Raw genomic sequence first — 18,306 nt, 5'->3', positions numbered from 1 at the left:
TATTCCCCTCATTAAGATTCGTAGCTACTGTTGTTATTACTGTGTGTGTTATTACAGTACCCCTGTTATTAAAGGCAAGCTTTCAGAAGAGCCTTTTATGATGTGATGTTTGACATGGTTGGGATGACAGCCAGACAGCTACGTGTTTCGCGAGAGGGAGAAAATGGAGAGATGTTAATCATGCAATTTTTACATGATTAATAAAATATAACGTAAAAAATAAACACTGCATTTATGTTGCCGGTGACGATGAACAGAGCACAATCATCTATAAAACGGGGTGTGTCCCAAATGGCACCCTATTCCCTATATAGTGCACTGCTTTTGAACAGAGTCCTCTAAAACTAGTGCACTATATAGGGAATAGAGTGCCATTTGGGATACATACCTGACTGGAATTTAAACGAAGGGAGGGTCAACATTGTTTTAGGGTATTGAACTCATGAAGCTATGTTATGGTTGCCAGTGAGTGGACTGCTGTCGAGTGCAGGCTTAAGGAAAACAGAAAAATCTGAAGTTCATAAGATGATTTCATACAAGAAAGCAGAGACTATAAATCAGTTCAATGCAGCTGTTTTCCATTTGACACAAGGCACTGCACCAACCTAGGCAGAGTCTGTAGTAGTACAAGTAGGTTATAACACCCTTTGGTTACACTTTCATAGATKAATTCCTTTATTTTAGTTAGTTAGTTAATTATTACAACTTAGGCAGCTGCTTTCACCATGTATTCAAGCAGCAAAACTGGAACATAACACCCAGTATAATATGTCATGGTTGTGATAAATTCAGAATTGATTCCCATTCAACTCATGAGTTGAAATTCAAATTTGAATTGTCCACACCCCACAGGATGTAGAATTAGAATTTCAGTTTGAGTGACAGGAAATAGCATTTCATTCAGTGCAATTCAAATAAATTCAACTCTGTCATATAACATGAATGTTTCATTGAATCTGCAAGGTCAGATACAGTTACTTTTATCTGGAAACAATGTTCATATACTCTTAACCTTAGTGCTAGAATAGCTAATTATGTTTCCATCAACCATTTCATTTGTTTGTTATTTTTAAAGCTTCATGCTCAACTTGAGGGTTAAACTAATGCATTCAGGGATTATTTTCCACATATTGAACAACATTTTTGTGATTTTGTTTTCCTTGATCATTCATTTTAAGAGTTGGTCCTGACAATTGCATGTATATAACGACATGTTTTATGTACACAATGACCAGTTTATTAGGTACACCCATCTAGTACAGGGTCGGACCCCCTTTGCCTCCAGAACAGCCTAAATTCTTTGGGGCATGGCATTGTGGTGGCAGGTAGCCTAGTGGTTAGAGCGTTGGGCCAGTAACCGAAAGGTTGCTAGATCGAATCCCCGAGCTGACAAGGTAAACATCTGTCATTCTGCCCCTGAACAAGGCAGGTAACCCCACTGTTCATAGGCCGTCATTGTGAATAAGAATTTGTTCTTAAAAACTGATTGGGAAAGGGGGCAGTATTGTCACCTCCGGATGAGAAGCGCGCCCAAAGTAAACTGCCTGTTACTCAGGCCCAGAAGCTAGGATATGCATATAGTTGGTAAATTTGGATAGAAAACACTCTAAAGTTTCCAAAACTGTTAAAATAATGTCTATGTATTACAGAACTGATATGGCAGGTGAAAATCCATCCAGGAAGTGCTATTATTTTTAAATGGGTGTTTTTCCATTGAAAGCCTATCCACCATACAAAGGGATATGACCCAGATTGCGTTCCCCATGGCTTCCACTAGCTGTGAACAGTCTTTAGACATTGTTTCAGTTTCTTTTATTCTGAAAAATGAGGGAGAATGACCACTTTCAATGAGTGGACAGTGGAAAGTCCCAGAGCTGTTTGGGGCGCGCGACCCCAACGATCGTTGTTTTTCTTTTATATTGACGACGCTATTGTTCGGTTGAAATATTATTGATTATTTAGACAAACAACCTGGGGATTGATTATAAACATCGTTTGACATGTTTATACAAACTTTACTGGTACTTTGAGCCAATGGATTACTGAACAAAACGCGCCAACAAAACTGAGGTTTTTGGACATAAAGATGGACTTTATCGAACAAAACGAAAATATATTGTGTAACATGGAGTCTTGTGAGTGCAACCATATGAAGATCATCAAAGTTAAGTGATTAATGTTATTGCTATTTCTGACTTTCGTGACTAATCTACTTGGCTGGAAAATGTTTGTATGGTTTTGTGTGCTGGGCGCTGTCCTCAGATAATCGCATGGTTTGCTTTCGCCGTTAAGCCTTTTTGAAATCTGACACAGCGGCTGGATTAACAGGAAGTTAAGCTTTATTTTGATGTATTACACTTGTGATTTTATGAAAGTTAAATATTTATAATAATTTAATTTGAATTTGGCGCTCTGCAATTTCACCGGATGTTGTCGAGGTGTCCCGCTAGCGGCACGCCTTTCCCAAACAGGTTGCCTAGTTCAATAAAAGGTTAAATAAATAAAAATCTATTGGTATCAAGAGACCTTATGTGTGCCAGAAACATTCCCCACACCAGTACACCACTGCCACCAGGATAGATCCATGGACTCATGCCGTTTACCCCAAATCCTGASTCTGCCATCAGCATGACGCAACAGGAACCGGGATTCGTCGGAACAGGCGATCTTTGTCCAGCGTTGGTGATCGTGTGCCCAGTGGAGTTGCTTCTTCTTGTTTTTAGTTGTTAGGAGTGGAACCCGGTGTGGTCGTCTGCTGCAATAGCCCATCAGTGACAAGGTTGGCGAGTTGTGCGTTTACCTAAAACTGTCCACTAAGTGTCTATTTGTATAGACTACACCTAATATAGAGTAGAAGATGCATTTTGAATTTCAGAACATTTCACTGAATTCAATTCTGTTTCCATTCATTAAAATTTCTGAATCCTGTTTCCCACTTCAATTCAAATTAAAGAACTCAATTTAATTCTGAATTAAGCACAACCTGTGTGTGTGGGCAGAGCTGCTACAGGGCAGATGGATCAGCTGCAGAGGTGTGACGGATGGCTTCTGATCCTTAAGTGGCTTCCCTCTCCTTCCTACTCTTTCCCTCGCTTTTCTCTCTTTCCCTCTCTTACCTCTTTCTTTCGCCCTACCGCCCACTTTTTACCTCCAATTTCTTTACCGCTCCGTCTCTCCATCTCCCTTTAACCCCTATCTCTCCCTATTTTATTCCCTTTACAGTATCTCACTCTGTTTTACCTCTCATTCACTCTCAAATCTCTGATATGGTGAGGATGAGCCCAGTCAGCAACCCATTAAGAGGCAGGATCCAAAATGGCACCCTATTCCTTACTTGGTGCACTACTTTTTAGTACCATTTGGGATGCAGACAAAGTCTCCAGGTAGAGACCCTCATGTCAAACTTTGATCCAGGCAACGTGATTATATCTGGGGATCAGATTGGTGGTGGAAGGGGCTTGTGTGGGCAGGATGCATGTCAATTAAGCTGCAGAGCCGTGGGCCTAGAACGAGTCATCGTTGGCGCTACCATGACAACCAGGAATCCTATCCTCATTGCAGGCTGCCCCCCCCCCCCACACACACACACACCCTGCCCACTCTTTGCTCACTTCAGTGTGAGGTGGAATGTGATTAAACTGATCCCCATGGATCAAAAATGACAAATCACAACCACCACATGTGAAACATAATTGACTTGGCTACAACGCCCACATGTTAGTGAATTCCCGAAACACCAAGCCACAACAAGCAGGAGGAGGAGCATAGCTTACTCTAACTCAATGAAACAGGGCTCCTGTCAGCATTAGGCCCAAATTAATACAATTGGAGGAGTGTGCCCATGAGGTGCAGGGCACATCTGCAGCAGACGCCTGGCTCATGACAGGCAGCACCCACTACCTGCTACCCGTCTCAGCCTGCTACTAGAAAACCACCAAGCTCCTCATCCCCTGCCTGCCCACCTCCCCCTGCCAGGCAGTAACACATTTAGCTCAGCTCAACAGCCTGCTCTGCCCTTCTGGTGCCTGGGCCTAGCCATGCCCACTATGCCAAACAACTAAGTCCATCTGTGATTGGCATATGTGTGTTCAGTTCAACAATGGAGCACAATGCCTGGTGGGCTGCAGAGCAAACAGTATGGTGGATGGCTTTATTATTGGCTGCATTCCAAATGGCACCCCATCCCCTATATAATGCACTACTTTTGACCAGGGCCAATAGTGCACTATGTATCTGGCACTAAACAGAGACTACACAGTGGCAGAAAACCTGACCACTAACTGACCCTAAATGAAGAAAATCTTTGACTATGTCCAGACTCAGGGAGCATAGCCTTGCTATTGAGAGAGGCCGTCGTAGGCAGACCTGGCCCTCGAGAAAAGACGGGCTATGTACACACTGTCCACAAAATGAGGTGGAAACTAATTTCTAATATTTTTTTGTTGATGCTGTTGTCTTCTCACTTCTGTTTGTTTATTTCACTTGCTTAGGCAATATAAAATGTTTCCAATGCCAATAAAGCCCCATTGAATTGAGAGAGAGAAAGTGAGACTGATGCTGCTGCAGATGAGATAGGAACAGACAGCCACCCCCCACTTCTCTGTCACAGCAAGGGAGGGAGATGAAGGTTGTGTAACTCAAAGAGCTACCTCAGGCACTCTTCCTGTCGTCTGAAAATGAGATATTGCTTTTTCTGCAGCTCTCAGCGGAGACCTCCTGAAGAAGATAGCTACTGTACAGTACGGTCTGTCTGACACATGTTTAGGTCGCACCCTTACAAGAAACCATTGGAGACGCCCATGGGTCTGGAGAAAACAACCAATCACAGACAAGAAAAGATACCAAAAAAAGAAGACCCTACACCCAGTATTCTAGGAAGTACAGTAAGCTCCTGGTTACAGTCATAGGGTGACACACACACTGTGGTAGATGAGATGAGGAAGCCCAGTGACTAGTGTCCTATTACCCAACAGTCTATCATCACCAGCAGACTTACAGGCTAGTGCACACTGCTTTGACCTTCCCCACTCCCGCAGACACTCACTGGAGCGACTGGCTCCATCAGCCTTAATAGACCAGGAGGTATGGAGAGAGTGTGTGAGGATGAGAAAGAAATAACCACCCAGACTACCCTGTGCTAGACTGCAGTGCTGTGCTGAGTGCTCCGACGCTCTCCGTCAATCCTAGTAGACATGGAGGGAGGGATGGAGAGAGAGAGAACGAGGAGAAAGAAAAAGGAAACCACGCAGACTTCAGTGCTGACTGCACGYCTGAGAGTTTCGCTTCCCAAAAGCCGTGCAGCATGACAAACAAATAATTCAAGCGAATCTCTCGCCGTCTCTCTCTCTGTAGTTACGGGATCAGCTTCCGACTACTAAGCACTCTGCGAGGAAAGGAGGAGGGGAGGCAGCGTGGGAGGATGGGATGGTGCAGCGTTCCCTGTTGGGGCTCGGCGCGTCTCGCTCCATTGGGATAGACTGGGAGGGAGATGGTTGTGGTATGTATAGGCAAGGTAGTGAATGGACACAACATGCGTTATGCACAAACTGAGACGAACACCCAGTCACAACGTACACGTTTGGTTTCGAACATGTACACACACAGGTTTTGGTGTGGGTTCTTTACAGTGCGGCTGGCCCCACAGGAAACAGTGGGAGGTAGGTAGGCAGGCAGGCAGTAGACCGGCAGGCAGCAAACAGGCGTCCATTGATTGGTGGGAATCTTCCTTGAACAGTACCAGTCAAAAGTTTGGACACACCGACTTATTCAAGCGTTTTTCATTATTTTTACTATTTTCTACATTGTAGAATAAGCAGCCAACAAGTGCTCAGCATATGTGGGAACTCCTTCAAGACTGTTGGAAAAGCATTCCAGGTGAAGCTGGTTGAGAGATTGCCAAGAGTGTGCAGAGCTGTCATCAAGGCAAAGGGTGGATACTTTGAAGAATCTCAAATATATTTAGATTTGTTTAGCACTTTTTTGGTTACTACATGATTCCATATGTGTAATTTCATAGTTTTGATGTCTTCTATTTATTCTACAATGTAGATAAATAGTCAAAAGTAAGAGAACCTTTAATGAGTAGGTGTGTCAACATTTGACTGGTAMTGTATATAAAACTACAGTAGTCAGATTGAGATGTGTTGGTTGGGAGGTTTGTGTGGGTGTGTGTCTGCGTAATGGCGCGGGTGGTGGCAAATGTGAATTCTGAAACTTCCATCGCTATTAGACAAAAATCTGGCCTGTGTAAATAAAGAGACAGACTGCCAAACCAAAACACATGGCCAAGCAGAGCTAAATTATGATTTGTTTCTTTCTCAGTTGCCGATCATGGAAGGTGTGATTATGGTGCTGAAATAGACCCAATGATTCAGACTGGCTCTAGAAAACAGAACTAAATGACATTGCTGGTTGATATTTACATTTAACAAACAATCAGGAACACATCACACAGGTATGTGATTCAATGTGTCTTACAAATCACTCACGGAATGTAAAATGTCATAAAATATGTTGTAACAGTGGAATGGGTAAAGATTGATCTAATTGAAATTGATAAATAGATCAAATAAAACAACACAAATTAAACAAAACGCTAATTAAGTAAAGAAATTAGGGAAAAGAAAATGGAGAAATCAGTCCATGTGATTGGTATCACTTCCTGATTGATTAAGACAGGGGAGAGAAATTATAATTGAAATGCTACAGCCAGCCCAAATATATATATATATATATATACACCCACATACACACACACACTCTTTCCTTTCTCTGCATAAAACTCCAAAACGGGAAACAAAACAAGCCACACGTCAAAGTTGATCGGGTCAAAATCTCAAGTTCCCCATTGGTTGGTTCTTCTAGGGGCCGTGAACCAAAGCTAGTGTGTGTGTGTGTGTGACAGAACGAACATCCAGACTGCAGTTCCACTCAACTGACTCCACGGACTGACAGCCAGCCAAGGCGACCGGGACCGCGCGGGGCAGGAAGCATGTTCCATTAGATTCAGTGTAAAATCTAACTTCACATGCAGTCACACACATACACACGCACAACAAACCACACACAAGCTCTTCGGACCCGCGGAGGTAAGATGAGGGCTGGGAGATTGTCGCACGGCTGAGGCTTTCTTTTATGCATTCCGTAATCACATTAATTAAATAGATACTTTAGCCCGAAGTCGCCATGTCTTCTGCACACTTGGCTAAAGCTAAATGCTACATCAACACAGTCATTACCTGAAGCAGGTCGTTTGGAGAAGCCTCTGCCACTCACTCACTGCAGGTCTGAGTCCCAAAGAGCACCTTATTCCCTACAGTATATAGTGCCCTACCTTTGACCAGAGCCCTAGGGGTGGGATATAGGGAATAGGGTGTCATTTCGGACACAGCCTCAGTCACACAACTCCAGAAGACTGTGTGGAGAAATTCAGCACGGGTGTGTGGTACATTAATATTAGGCTACCCTGGAAAAATACTACGCCTAAGAAACGCTATAAGCGCGCACCCCGCTAACTAGCTAGCCATTTCACACCGGTTACACTAACAAGCTGTTCTATCTAAAACAAACCCACACCTTGCATGTTCATTTAACATTTGCTTCAGATAGGTCTACTGTGGATAAACTTTAAAACAGACAGTAGTTTTCTGAGGCAAAAACTGAAGGCTACATGAACTCTATTTCATTCCTAAAATGTCCATTCCCTCATCCCTGGCCCCTTACCATATGACTGTCCATATTAAATTGGTTGCCGTTGTTGTTACAGTTGCTCCATGAGTGACAGCAGCCGAGCTGCTCCCTGTCACCTCTGCTCTCATCAAACACGTTGCTGTGGATGGTGGCAGTTAGCGGCACTCAACCCTGAACGCTCCCGCAACCCCTGGGGAGCAGTCCACCCATTCAGCGCACACACGCGCGCGCGCACACACACACACACACACACACACACACACACACACACACACACAGTGTACAAGTCATGGGGGGTATATATAATAGCATTAGTGGGTGCTTATATTTGTACTATTTCACAAAAGTACAAGTGTGTATTATACACCTGTGTGAAATGGAGATATATTTTTTCATTCCCACTCCCTCCGAGACCCTCAGAGTGGAGGGGAGCTGGGCCAGCAGGGTCTGCCATTATCAACAGTGATCCTGGAGCAATTCAAGTGCCTTGCTCAAAGGCACATCGACAGATTATTCACCTTGTCGGCTCGGGTATTCGAACTAGCGACCTTTCGGTTACTGGCCCAATGCTCTAACCGCTAGCCTACATACTGACTACTGTAAAGTATGTATCTCTCCATCCAGATACTATATAGAAGCTAGCTAGTCTGATCTCACATTAAACAAACACTTGACGACTGGCCTTTGTCCTGAAACGCAAACAACAAGTCTTTTGTATAGCTTACATACTCATTCATCAGTCAACACACAGTCATAAGTCATCATTTTTGGCCAAACAGCTGTGGAGCTGCAGCGGTAGCCACAGTAACTTGGCGATGAGAAGGGGAATTCCTGTCAGGGCAGAAGAGAGGGAAGGTGGAGATAGGAGCAACGGGGAAGAGGAAGGAGGGGAGCTGGGCCAGCCAAAACACAGTGGTGGAGTATGGTCACCTCACTAGAAAAAGCTCTGGTACCCTCCAGGGGTTCCGGCTCTCAGCTCTCTCGTTCTTTTTTCTCTCTCGCTCAGCTCTTTTTCTTGCTCTCTCTTTTTGGAGCAAGAGCGTTCCTCTGAAGTGCCAGAGGCAATGGTGGAAGGAGAGGGAAGGGAGGAGCGGAGGGGGGAGAACGGGAGTTGGGGTGGTAGGCTCTGCCAACTGCCTTCTGCCCAACTTCTAACTCAACAAGGAGGAGATACAGGTGTTGAGTGAGCCAGTTAATTTGTTCCTCCTCTCTCAGACCTGGTAAACAACTCAGACTCTGTTCTTTGTCTTAGCAGCTGTGGTGTTAACTTACTAAATGCACAAAAACATTAATTAGGTAGGCCTACTTATTTAGAGGGAAGTTTAACAGATCGTAGGCCTATAGCAAAACTGGGGATACACAATTAATGTGGCATCTTAAAGGCATCTTTCAAAATGAATCACTCAATTCGTTGTTCAACTAAAACTTAAACAACTTAAAGGCCCTGTATAGCCAAAAACGTGATTTCCTTGTGTTTTATATGTCTGGAACTCTATTGGCGGGATGCGACACCATTCTCCCACAAGAAATTCCATTTGTAGTTTTGTTGACTGTGGTGGAAAACTCTCCAGAATCTCACAAGTGTTCAATTGAGTCGAGATCTGGTGACTGAGACGGCCATTGCTTATGGTTTACATCGTTTTCATGCTCATCAAACCATTCAGTGACAACTCGTGCCCTGGCATTGTCATTCTATGAGGGTGTAGCCATGGTAGCCAAAATATTGGCCTGCCCAGCATTTTTATACATTACCCTAAGCATGATGATGTTAATTTATTAATTAAATCAGGAACCACATCTGTGTGGGACCACCTGCGTTCAATATACACTGTAGCCCTCATTTCTCAAGTGTTTCCAATATACCTGTACAGTATATTTCCACACTGAGTTTGGAATAATACTATGAAATTGTGAAAATGATTATAATGCCCTTTTAGTGTTAGAGCAGTTAGAAAAGACCACCTGAATGGAGTTTTGGCCTGCCTATTTGGGCCTGGCTATATAAAGAGGGAACTTCCCTGGGTTTCAGTTTTGGATATGGCTATTAGGGGAAGTCCTGAAGGCTAAAATAACCAGCCAACCTAAACAAGTGGCTTCACTCAATCAGATAAATATTTACCAAGGCCAGGGACAAACACAGGCTAATTCCCAAATGGCACCCTATTCCCTATACAGTGCACTACTTTTGACCAGAGTCGTATGGGCCCTGATCAAAAGAAGTGCACATCTGTACATAGGAATAAGGTGCCATTTGGGATACTGCACTAGTGAGTTACCACACTGTTTTTTGCAATGTCACTGTGAAGTGGTGGTAAATAAATAGGCATTTATGTGTTCTGGTAAATTGTTGCAAAACAAAACCCAAACAGTGAAAACAAACCCAACACTAATTAGGGAAACACTGGGATAATTTGGCAGTAGTGTACTGTGGTAATTTTAGACAGGAATAAAGGTCTCAGCCTGTAAACAACAAAGAACTACAGTACGAGTCAAAAGTTTGGACACCTACTCATTTAAGGGTTTTTCATTMTTTAAAAAAATATTTGACATTGTAGAATAATAGTAAATACATCAAAACTATGAAATAACACATATGGAATCATGTAGTAACCAAAAGTGTTCAAGAAAATATATTTGAGATTCTTCAAACTAGCCTCCTTTTGCCTTGATGACAGCTTTGCACACTCTTGTCATTCTCTCAACCAGATTCACCTGGAATGCTTTTCCAACAGTCTTGAAGGAGTACCCACATATGCTGAGCACTTGTTGGCTGCTTTTCCTTCACTCTGCGGTCCAACTCATCCCATACCATCTGAATTGGGTTGAGGTCGGATGATTGTGGAGGCCAGGTCATCTGATGCAGCACTCCATCACTCTCCTAGGTCAAATAGCGCTTACACAGCCTGGAGGTGTGTTGGGTCATTGTCCAGTTGAAAAACAAATGTACCCGCAAAACACCAGAATGCCAAGAGTGTGCAAAGCTGTCATCAAGGCAAAGGGTGGCTACTTTGAAGAATCTCAAATATAAAATATATTTTGATTTAACACTTTTTGGTTACTTCATGATTCCACATTGTTGTTTTGATGTCTTCACTATTATTCTACAATGTAGAAAATAGCAAAAATAAAGAAACCCTGGAATGAGTAGGTGTGTCAAACTTCTCACTGGTACCGTGTGTGTGCATCCATGAGTGTGTTAATGGACGATTAAGAGTGTGTGTGTGTGTGTGTTTGTATTAATGGAATGTTCATGGCAGGATACGAACATCTGCGTTAATGTATGTGTGTGTGTGTGTGTGTGTGTAATATTCATAGGGTTACATTTTACAACTCACACAGTTACACACACAAACATGAAATTACAAGAATTCCTCTGATTTAAAGCAATTGCTTCGATCAACCCCCCTGCCTCCCATCCACAGTGACAAAAGGACAGATGAACAACGACTGTATTGAAGAAGCCTGCCTCTTCTTTAATAACATTCCCTATGAGAGGCATTTATATCAGTCTTTTCTCTAGACCGCAGCATAATGTTTGTGTCAAATATGGTTGCGATCAGAACCGCAGGAATGGGACAGAAAGGCCACGTTCAAATGCTCCTTTATGCATCTGAAATTAACTGCTCGGCCAAGACCTTTATCAAAGATAATGTCTTTCTTTTGAACAACTGAGTGCACAGAAAATAAAATGTTCTTCACTTATTATAGCTAAATATGAAAGATAAGGAAGACACGAGGAGTGTCAAAAATGTGCACTATTAAGCTTGTTACTGTTGCAAAATGGCATAAAATCAGTGGAATCTGACGCCAGTCCACAGAAATAAAGGAGGGTCTCAGTAGGCTGAGAGGAGAGAGGCACTGCTTGCTAGCTACCTTGATGTTATTGCTGCTGCCATGCCTCTGCCTCACGTTGTTACTCTGTGCCAATCACGACAGGCAGGAGGTAACATTACATAATCACACCCAGTGGAACACCGCTGACAGAGGAGAGCCTTCTCTCTACCCTCCCCCCACTCTCGCCATCTCTCCCACTCCTCACTCTTTCCATCTCTCTCCCCCTCCCCACTCTCTCCTCCTCTCTCCTTTTTTCCCTTCCATCTCTTTTGCACCCGTATAACAGCATAACAAAAGACATCCACTGAACATCAGGTTAATGTTGTGTATCACTGTTACAGAGTATTACTGCACCCAGATGGTAAAGAGATTGAAACAATCCTGTAAGCTTGTTTTCCCCACCATTTAATTTCATTATGGTGAATGGTGGGCCCTGGTCAAAAGTAGTGCACTATAAAGGGAATAGGGTGCCATTTGAGATGGTGTCCTTGTACCTCTAGCAGAGGTAGTAGGATGATTATGTCATTAAAATACCTTGATGAAATAAAGCAGGGAGACCATGGCTATGTGGAACAAAACACTGAGGGAGGGAGATCTCTCTCTCTCTTTCTCTCTCACACACACACACAAATAAATGTGCAACCTTACACACATAGAAACACAAACATGACTGTGCGCATGCACCACAAACAGACACACATGCACAAACACACATCACCCTATTGCTGTGATAGGGACTAGCTAATATTAAACCATGCATAGCAGGGATTGTGTCTGAATGAGCTGATGAGCTCATGGTGGGTGAAGAGTCAGTCAAGACCACCTCCTCTCACACATATGCGCGAGCACACACACACACACACACGCAGCTCTCATCTGTGGGACTTGGCTGTCTGTTATGTAATCAACCCCCATCCAGCAGCTCATCCTGCTGGGTTCACCTCGTCCTCCTTGGTCCTACGTCACTCTGCCCATGAAGAAACACCACAAACATGTGCAGTAAGTAAGCCCTGCTCAAGGACTCACTCACTGATTGGACTGACTGAGGAGTTAGTGGGAGTGGAGTTAGCATTTAGCCTTGTTAGCCCCTGATCAACCATCCTGCCAATGTCAAGGCCAACAGACAGAGAGTAGCCTGCATTTACATTTTTTACATTCAAATGTAACCTTTATTTTACTAGGCAAGTCAGTAAAAAACAAATTCTTACTTACAATGAAGGCCTACTGGGGAACAGTGGGTTAACTGCCTTGTTCAGAGGCAGAACGATAGATTTTTACCTTGTCAGCTCGGGTATTCGATCCAGCAACCTTTCGGTAACTGGCCAAACGCTCTAACTACTAGGCTACCTGCATCATCTGGTTGGGCACATATAATGAACAAAAAACATATCCCCACTAGGCTATTTTTCTTATTATACACTCTTAAAGACACAGGTACTCTTTAAGATGTTACACATCATCCATAACATACCATCCTCCAACCTTGATACGTATTATTTTACAGTAAAGGTAAAACAAATTCAAAAAGGATCAGGGATCAGGGAAAAGGGAGGCCTCAATCCCAACTCCACCTGGACAGGATATGACATAAACAGTTCACAGTGCCACACAAAAACACCACAAAGTAGCAGCAGCACTCTTAATGGTCTAAGAAGTTAGATGAAAGGAGAGAGAGATAACGAAAGGAGGTGAAGAGAGGAGTCAATCAGAACCATGGCTACAGTAGAGGAGGTAAAGAAAGAGGGGATCAATGAGGATAGTGAAGGACCGAGAATCGGCCGAGCCGATATATCGGGCCGATATTTGCCTTTTCTATTCAGCCCTTCTCTGTTGGCTTTGCCGATAGTCCCTTTACATAGCAAAACTGTTGGTACTGTATGCCACGAGCACTGCAGAATGCAGAGGAATGTCTAGCTAGGAAAATCAGCTGCAAGCTAGCTGTGACTGGAAATATTAGTTTAGTTAATTCACTAATAATAAAGCTTGTGTCGACGTGCCCGGACATGCATGCAATAAACAAGCTAGCTAGCTAAGCAGATAGCTATGTGCCCCGTTAGTAAAGATTATTATAACTAACCCTTTCATCTGTGGTGCTAGCTAGATTAGCTACTATGCTAGCTACTGTAGCTGGCTAGATAAACACCCCTGCTAAGATATGAGGAGATAATAGCCAACGTAGCTAGCCAACATTAGCTGGTTATCCTTTTGAACATGTACCATTCTTGGCAACGAGCCATCTGACTTGGGGTGTAAGGTTAGCTATTTACTGGTGTGCTGATCTGACCAGCCGCAATCGTAAATTGATAGTCAGATTAGATGATTGTTGTAATAGGGAAAGGAGGAAGTGTTTTAAACTGCCTAAATAACTGCCTAAATAAAGGTTGGAAATAGGTTTAGCAACCTAAGAATCTTCCTGCAGGTTTAGGGGCCAAGAAAGCTGTAGATCAGCACGAGCGAGTGTGCATTCTCACTTCACAAACTATGGGCAGACTTGAGTCACAGACAGAACGTGCATAGTTTTTTCAGCTTTTTTTCTACCCTCAGTCTCCTTGTTAAATATTATTCACATGTATGGATTGGTTGCAAATGTCATTGCCATTGAGCTAGTTCTCATAGTAGCAGTAAACAGCAGCAAGTGATTTGAGCGATGGGGAGATATGTAACAGTAGGATCAAGTTACAATACGCCCATTTCTTGACAGATAGCTGAACTAGCCATTTGAGTCACTTGTTATATCCACTTCAAATCAATGACGATGAAGGGGAGGACAGGTTAAAGAAGGATTTTTAAGCAAACTCAATATTAAGAAGGTGTTCTTAATGTTTTGTACACTCTGTGTAAGTCCCAAATGGAAGGAAAACAAGCTCAATAACTCAATGCATGCACACACTCTTACTGACTACACATTCACCTGTTTTGTGAGTAGGCCTATGCCATCTTAATTCATCCAGTTTATCAAGAGATTTACCATTCAAATAAGTATTCAAGTATTACAATTATGTTGCTTTGTAGTTAAATTTGTAAAAATATATATATATTGTTTGAGAAAAAAATGTATGCATAAATCTCTGGGAACATTTGTCATAAAAATTTACAAATATAATGCTTTTGAATATCGGTCTAAAATATCAGCCATAGGCCTCCTTCACCCCCAAAAATCAATATCGGCCCTAAAAAATCCATATTTCCACCATGAAAACCATTGATACAGTAGGAGGTAAAGAAAGAGGGGATCAATGAAAAACATGGATACAGTAGAGGAGAAAACTGAAACTCAACAAGCTCTATATGAGTATATAATGCTGTTGCAATAACACGCAACCATAAATCAACGCACGCACGCACAAACACATCACAATACCTGTGCAAGAGAACTCTGTTCTGTTGTGTAGTCTGAAGTCTGTCTTCTCTTCTCGTCTTTCCTTCGAGTCAGACAGCATGTAGCTTACAGGGGAACACCTGACCTAACATTCCCCACACAGTCGGTCAGTCAGACATGCTCCTCCCGAACAATAACCGGCTGACATTCCTTCTTGCCCCCTCCTCAACTCCTGAAATGCCACAGCGGAACAGAGCGGAAGGCAGAGAGCCTCCGTCTGGTCAAAGTCTGTCTGTCTGTCTGAGAACTCACTCACTCCAAACTCCACTGAGTGAGACAAGCGTCTGAGCTTTCTCTTTACACTTCTGCCTGCCTCCCCTTTTGCTGGAGCGGCAGCTAGCATGCAGCCAAGCTTCCCTTCCTTCTCTCTCTTTCTGCCTTCCCTTTTTTYCGTACCCCTCTCGTCCAGTTTTTTTAATCCCTGCTCTAAATCAGGGAAAGCCCTGGCTGCCACTGTGCTGACTTCCCCTACCAAAGCGTCAGCTCTCTCGCTCGCTCACTCAAATCAAATCTTATTTGTCACATGCTTCATAAAACAACAGGTGCAGACTAAATGCTTACTTACGGGCCCTTCCCAACAACTCAGAGAGAGAAAAATAGAATAATTGAAAATAAAACACGTAATAATAAAATAAGTAATAAATACACGATAACTTGGCTATATCTCTCTCAAAACAATCTAACCAAAGCAGGATGCAGGGGCAAAAAAAAAGATCTGGTGCCTAATTCCGCTTCACACAAATACAGACACACATAGGCGTAATGCACCCATTATTTTAGAGGGGGCATGAAGTATGTGAGAATGGGGGAGGGGTGGAAATTRGAGAATTTACCATTTTTCAAACACCCGAAACAKCTTTTTTCCTGCAATCTTGAGCCATAGTCATTATGTTCAATTGTAATTTTAATGAGGGTGTCAGACTGACTGTTGTTAATCTCACATACTGACTGTTGTTAATCACACAACAGACTGCACTAAAATGCCTAGGATGTTACATCCACATTACAACACAGTACATGGGATGATAATCCCCAAAGATTGGAAAGCTGCCACGGTCATCCCCCTCTTCAAAGGGGGAGACACTCTAGATCCAAACTGTTAGACCTATATCTATCCTACCCTGCCTTTCTAAGGTCTTCGAAAGCCAAGTTAACAAACAGATCACCGACCATTTCGAGTCCCACCGTACCTTCTCCGCCATGCAATCTGGTTTCCGAGCTGGTCATGGGTGCACCTCAGGCATGCTTAAGGTCCTAAATGATATCACAACCGCCATCGATAAAAGACATTACTGTGCAGCCGTAGTCATCGACCTGGCCAAGTCTTTTGACTCTGTCAATCACTGCATTCTTATCGGCAGACTTAACAGCCTTGGTGTCTCAAATGACTGCCTCGCCTGCTTCACCAACTACTTCTCAGATATAGTTCAGTGTGTCAAATCGGAGGGCCTGTTGTCCGGACCTCTGGCAGTCTCTATGGGGGTGCCACAGGGTTCAATTCTCGGGCCGACTCTTTTCTCTGTATACATCAATGATGTCRCTCTTGCTGCTGGTGATTCTCTGATCCACCTCTACGCAGACGACACCATTCTGTATACTTCTGGCCCTTCTTTGGGACACTGTGTTAACTAACCTCCAGACGAGCTTCAATGCCATAACTCTCCTTCCGTGGCCTCCAACTGCTCTTAAATGCAAGTAAATCTAAATGCATGCTCTTCAACCGATCGCTGCCCGCACCTGCCCGCCGTCCAGCATCACTACTCTGGACGGTTCTGACTTCGAATATGTGGACAACTACAAATACCTAGGTGTCTGGTTAGACTGTAAACTCTGCTTCCAGACTCACATTAAGCATTTCCAATCCAAAATTAAATCTAGAATCGACTTCCTATTTCACAACAAAGCATCCTTCACTCATGCAGACAAACATACCCTYGTAAAACTGACAATCCTACCGATCCTTGACTTYGGCGATGTCATTTACAAAATAGCTTCCAACACTCTACTCAGCAAATTGGATGCAGTCTATCACAGTGCCATCCGATTTGTCATCAAAGCCCCATATACTACCCACCACTGCAACCTGTATGCTCTCGTTGGCTGGCCCTCGCTTCATATTCGTCGCCAAACCCACTGGCTCCAGGTCATCTATWAGTCTTTGCTAGGTAAAGCCCCGCCTTATCTCAGCTCACTGGTCACCATAGCAGGACCCACCCGTAGCACGCGCTCCAGCAGGTACTCCACTGATCACCCCCAAAGCCAATTCCTCATTGGCCGCCTTTCCTTCCAGTTCTCTGCTGCCAATGACTGGAACGAATTGCAAAAATCACTGAAGCTGGAGACGCATATCACCCTCACTAACACTAGCATCAGCTGTCAGAGCGGCTTACAGATCATTGCACCTGTACATAGTCCATCTGTAAATAGCCCACCCAACTACCTCATCCCCATATTGTTATTTATTTTTTTGCTCCTTTGCACCCCAGTAGATCTACTTGCACATTCATATTCTGCACATCTATCACTCCAGTCTTTCATTGCTAAATTGTAATTATTTCGCCACTATGGCCTATTTATTTCCTTACCTCCCTAATCTTACCTCATTTGCACACACTGTATGTAGACTTTTCTATTGTGTTATTGACTGTACGTTTGTTTATTCCATGTGTAACTCTGTTGTTGTTTGTGTCGCACTGCTTTTCTTTATCTTGGCCAGGTCACAGTTGTAAATGAGAACTTGTTCTCAACTGGCCTACCTGGTTAAATAAAGGTGAAATAAAAAAATTATTAAYACACATCATCAATACAGGCACATATCATGGCATCATAATTAATACACAAATATCATGATATTATCATAAAATGCCAGATTACATTTAAACCAAGTATGTTCTGTATATCTAAGCATACCTCTTGAACTGTATGTATCCTCGACTGGTGGTTCTTTTTTTWAAAGAAACTAAATATCCTTCTCTGTGTCTCTAGTAAAATCTTGGGGGGAAAATATGTCTTATTCAGTACATTTAGTAATTGCTTGCTTTTCTAAAATCTATCAACCTTGCCAGCAAGCATGCAAGCTAAGATAGTTAGACAAGCGACTCGAACTCCATTGATACCCTGAATTGGCTTGGTAGCTAGTTATGAGGTTGGGAGACTGGGAACCTATCTAGCTGGTTAGCTAAAGCCAACTTCATAAAATGGCTGTTGCTAGTGTTACAGAGAAACAACAAAACATGTTCATTATATTAATCAGGAAGGAATCAATAGGCTACATATCTTGAGCAAATGAATTTACAAACATACCTCCTGCGAGTCCTGCCGATCACGGCAGCTAAAGTCAAATCAAACAATGTGTGTCTTTTCTCCGTGGTGCATCTTGAAAGGAACCCCTTACTAAGGAGAAT

At 43.1% G+C, this 18,306-nt stretch overlaps 1 protein-coding gene across 3 annotated transcripts in view; it reads right to left on the bottom strand.

Moving 5' to 3' along the window:
• Nucleotides 1–18,306, bottom strand: part of LOC111955052 (HIVEP zinc finger 1) — a 74,148-nt gene that overhangs the window by 31,401 nt on the left and 24,441 nt on the right. Inside the window, exon 1 of one of the 3 annotated variants that reach the window (XM_023975097.3) lies at nucleotides 14,885–15,489. The exons of 1 other annotated variant lie outside the window; for it this stretch is intronic. In XM_023975097.3, coding sequence (XP_023830865.1) covers nucleotides 14,885–14,963 — 79 coding nt within the window. In that variant the 5' untranslated portion in view covers nucleotides 14,964–15,489. Of the gene's footprint in view, nucleotides 1–14,884; nucleotides 15,490–18,306 lie in introns of those variants that run through there. One more of the 3 variants, XM_023975096.3, reaches the window with a different exon arrangement.

Source organism: Salvelinus sp. IW2-2015, linkage group LG30, assembly GCF_002910315.2.
Source record: "Salvelinus sp. IW2-2015 linkage group LG30, ASM291031v2, whole genome shotgun sequence".
NCBI lineage: Eukaryota > Metazoa > Chordata > Actinopteri > Salmoniformes > Salmonidae > Salvelinus > Salvelinus sp. IW2-2015.
This window is presented reverse-complemented; position numbering and strand designations above follow the sequence as displayed.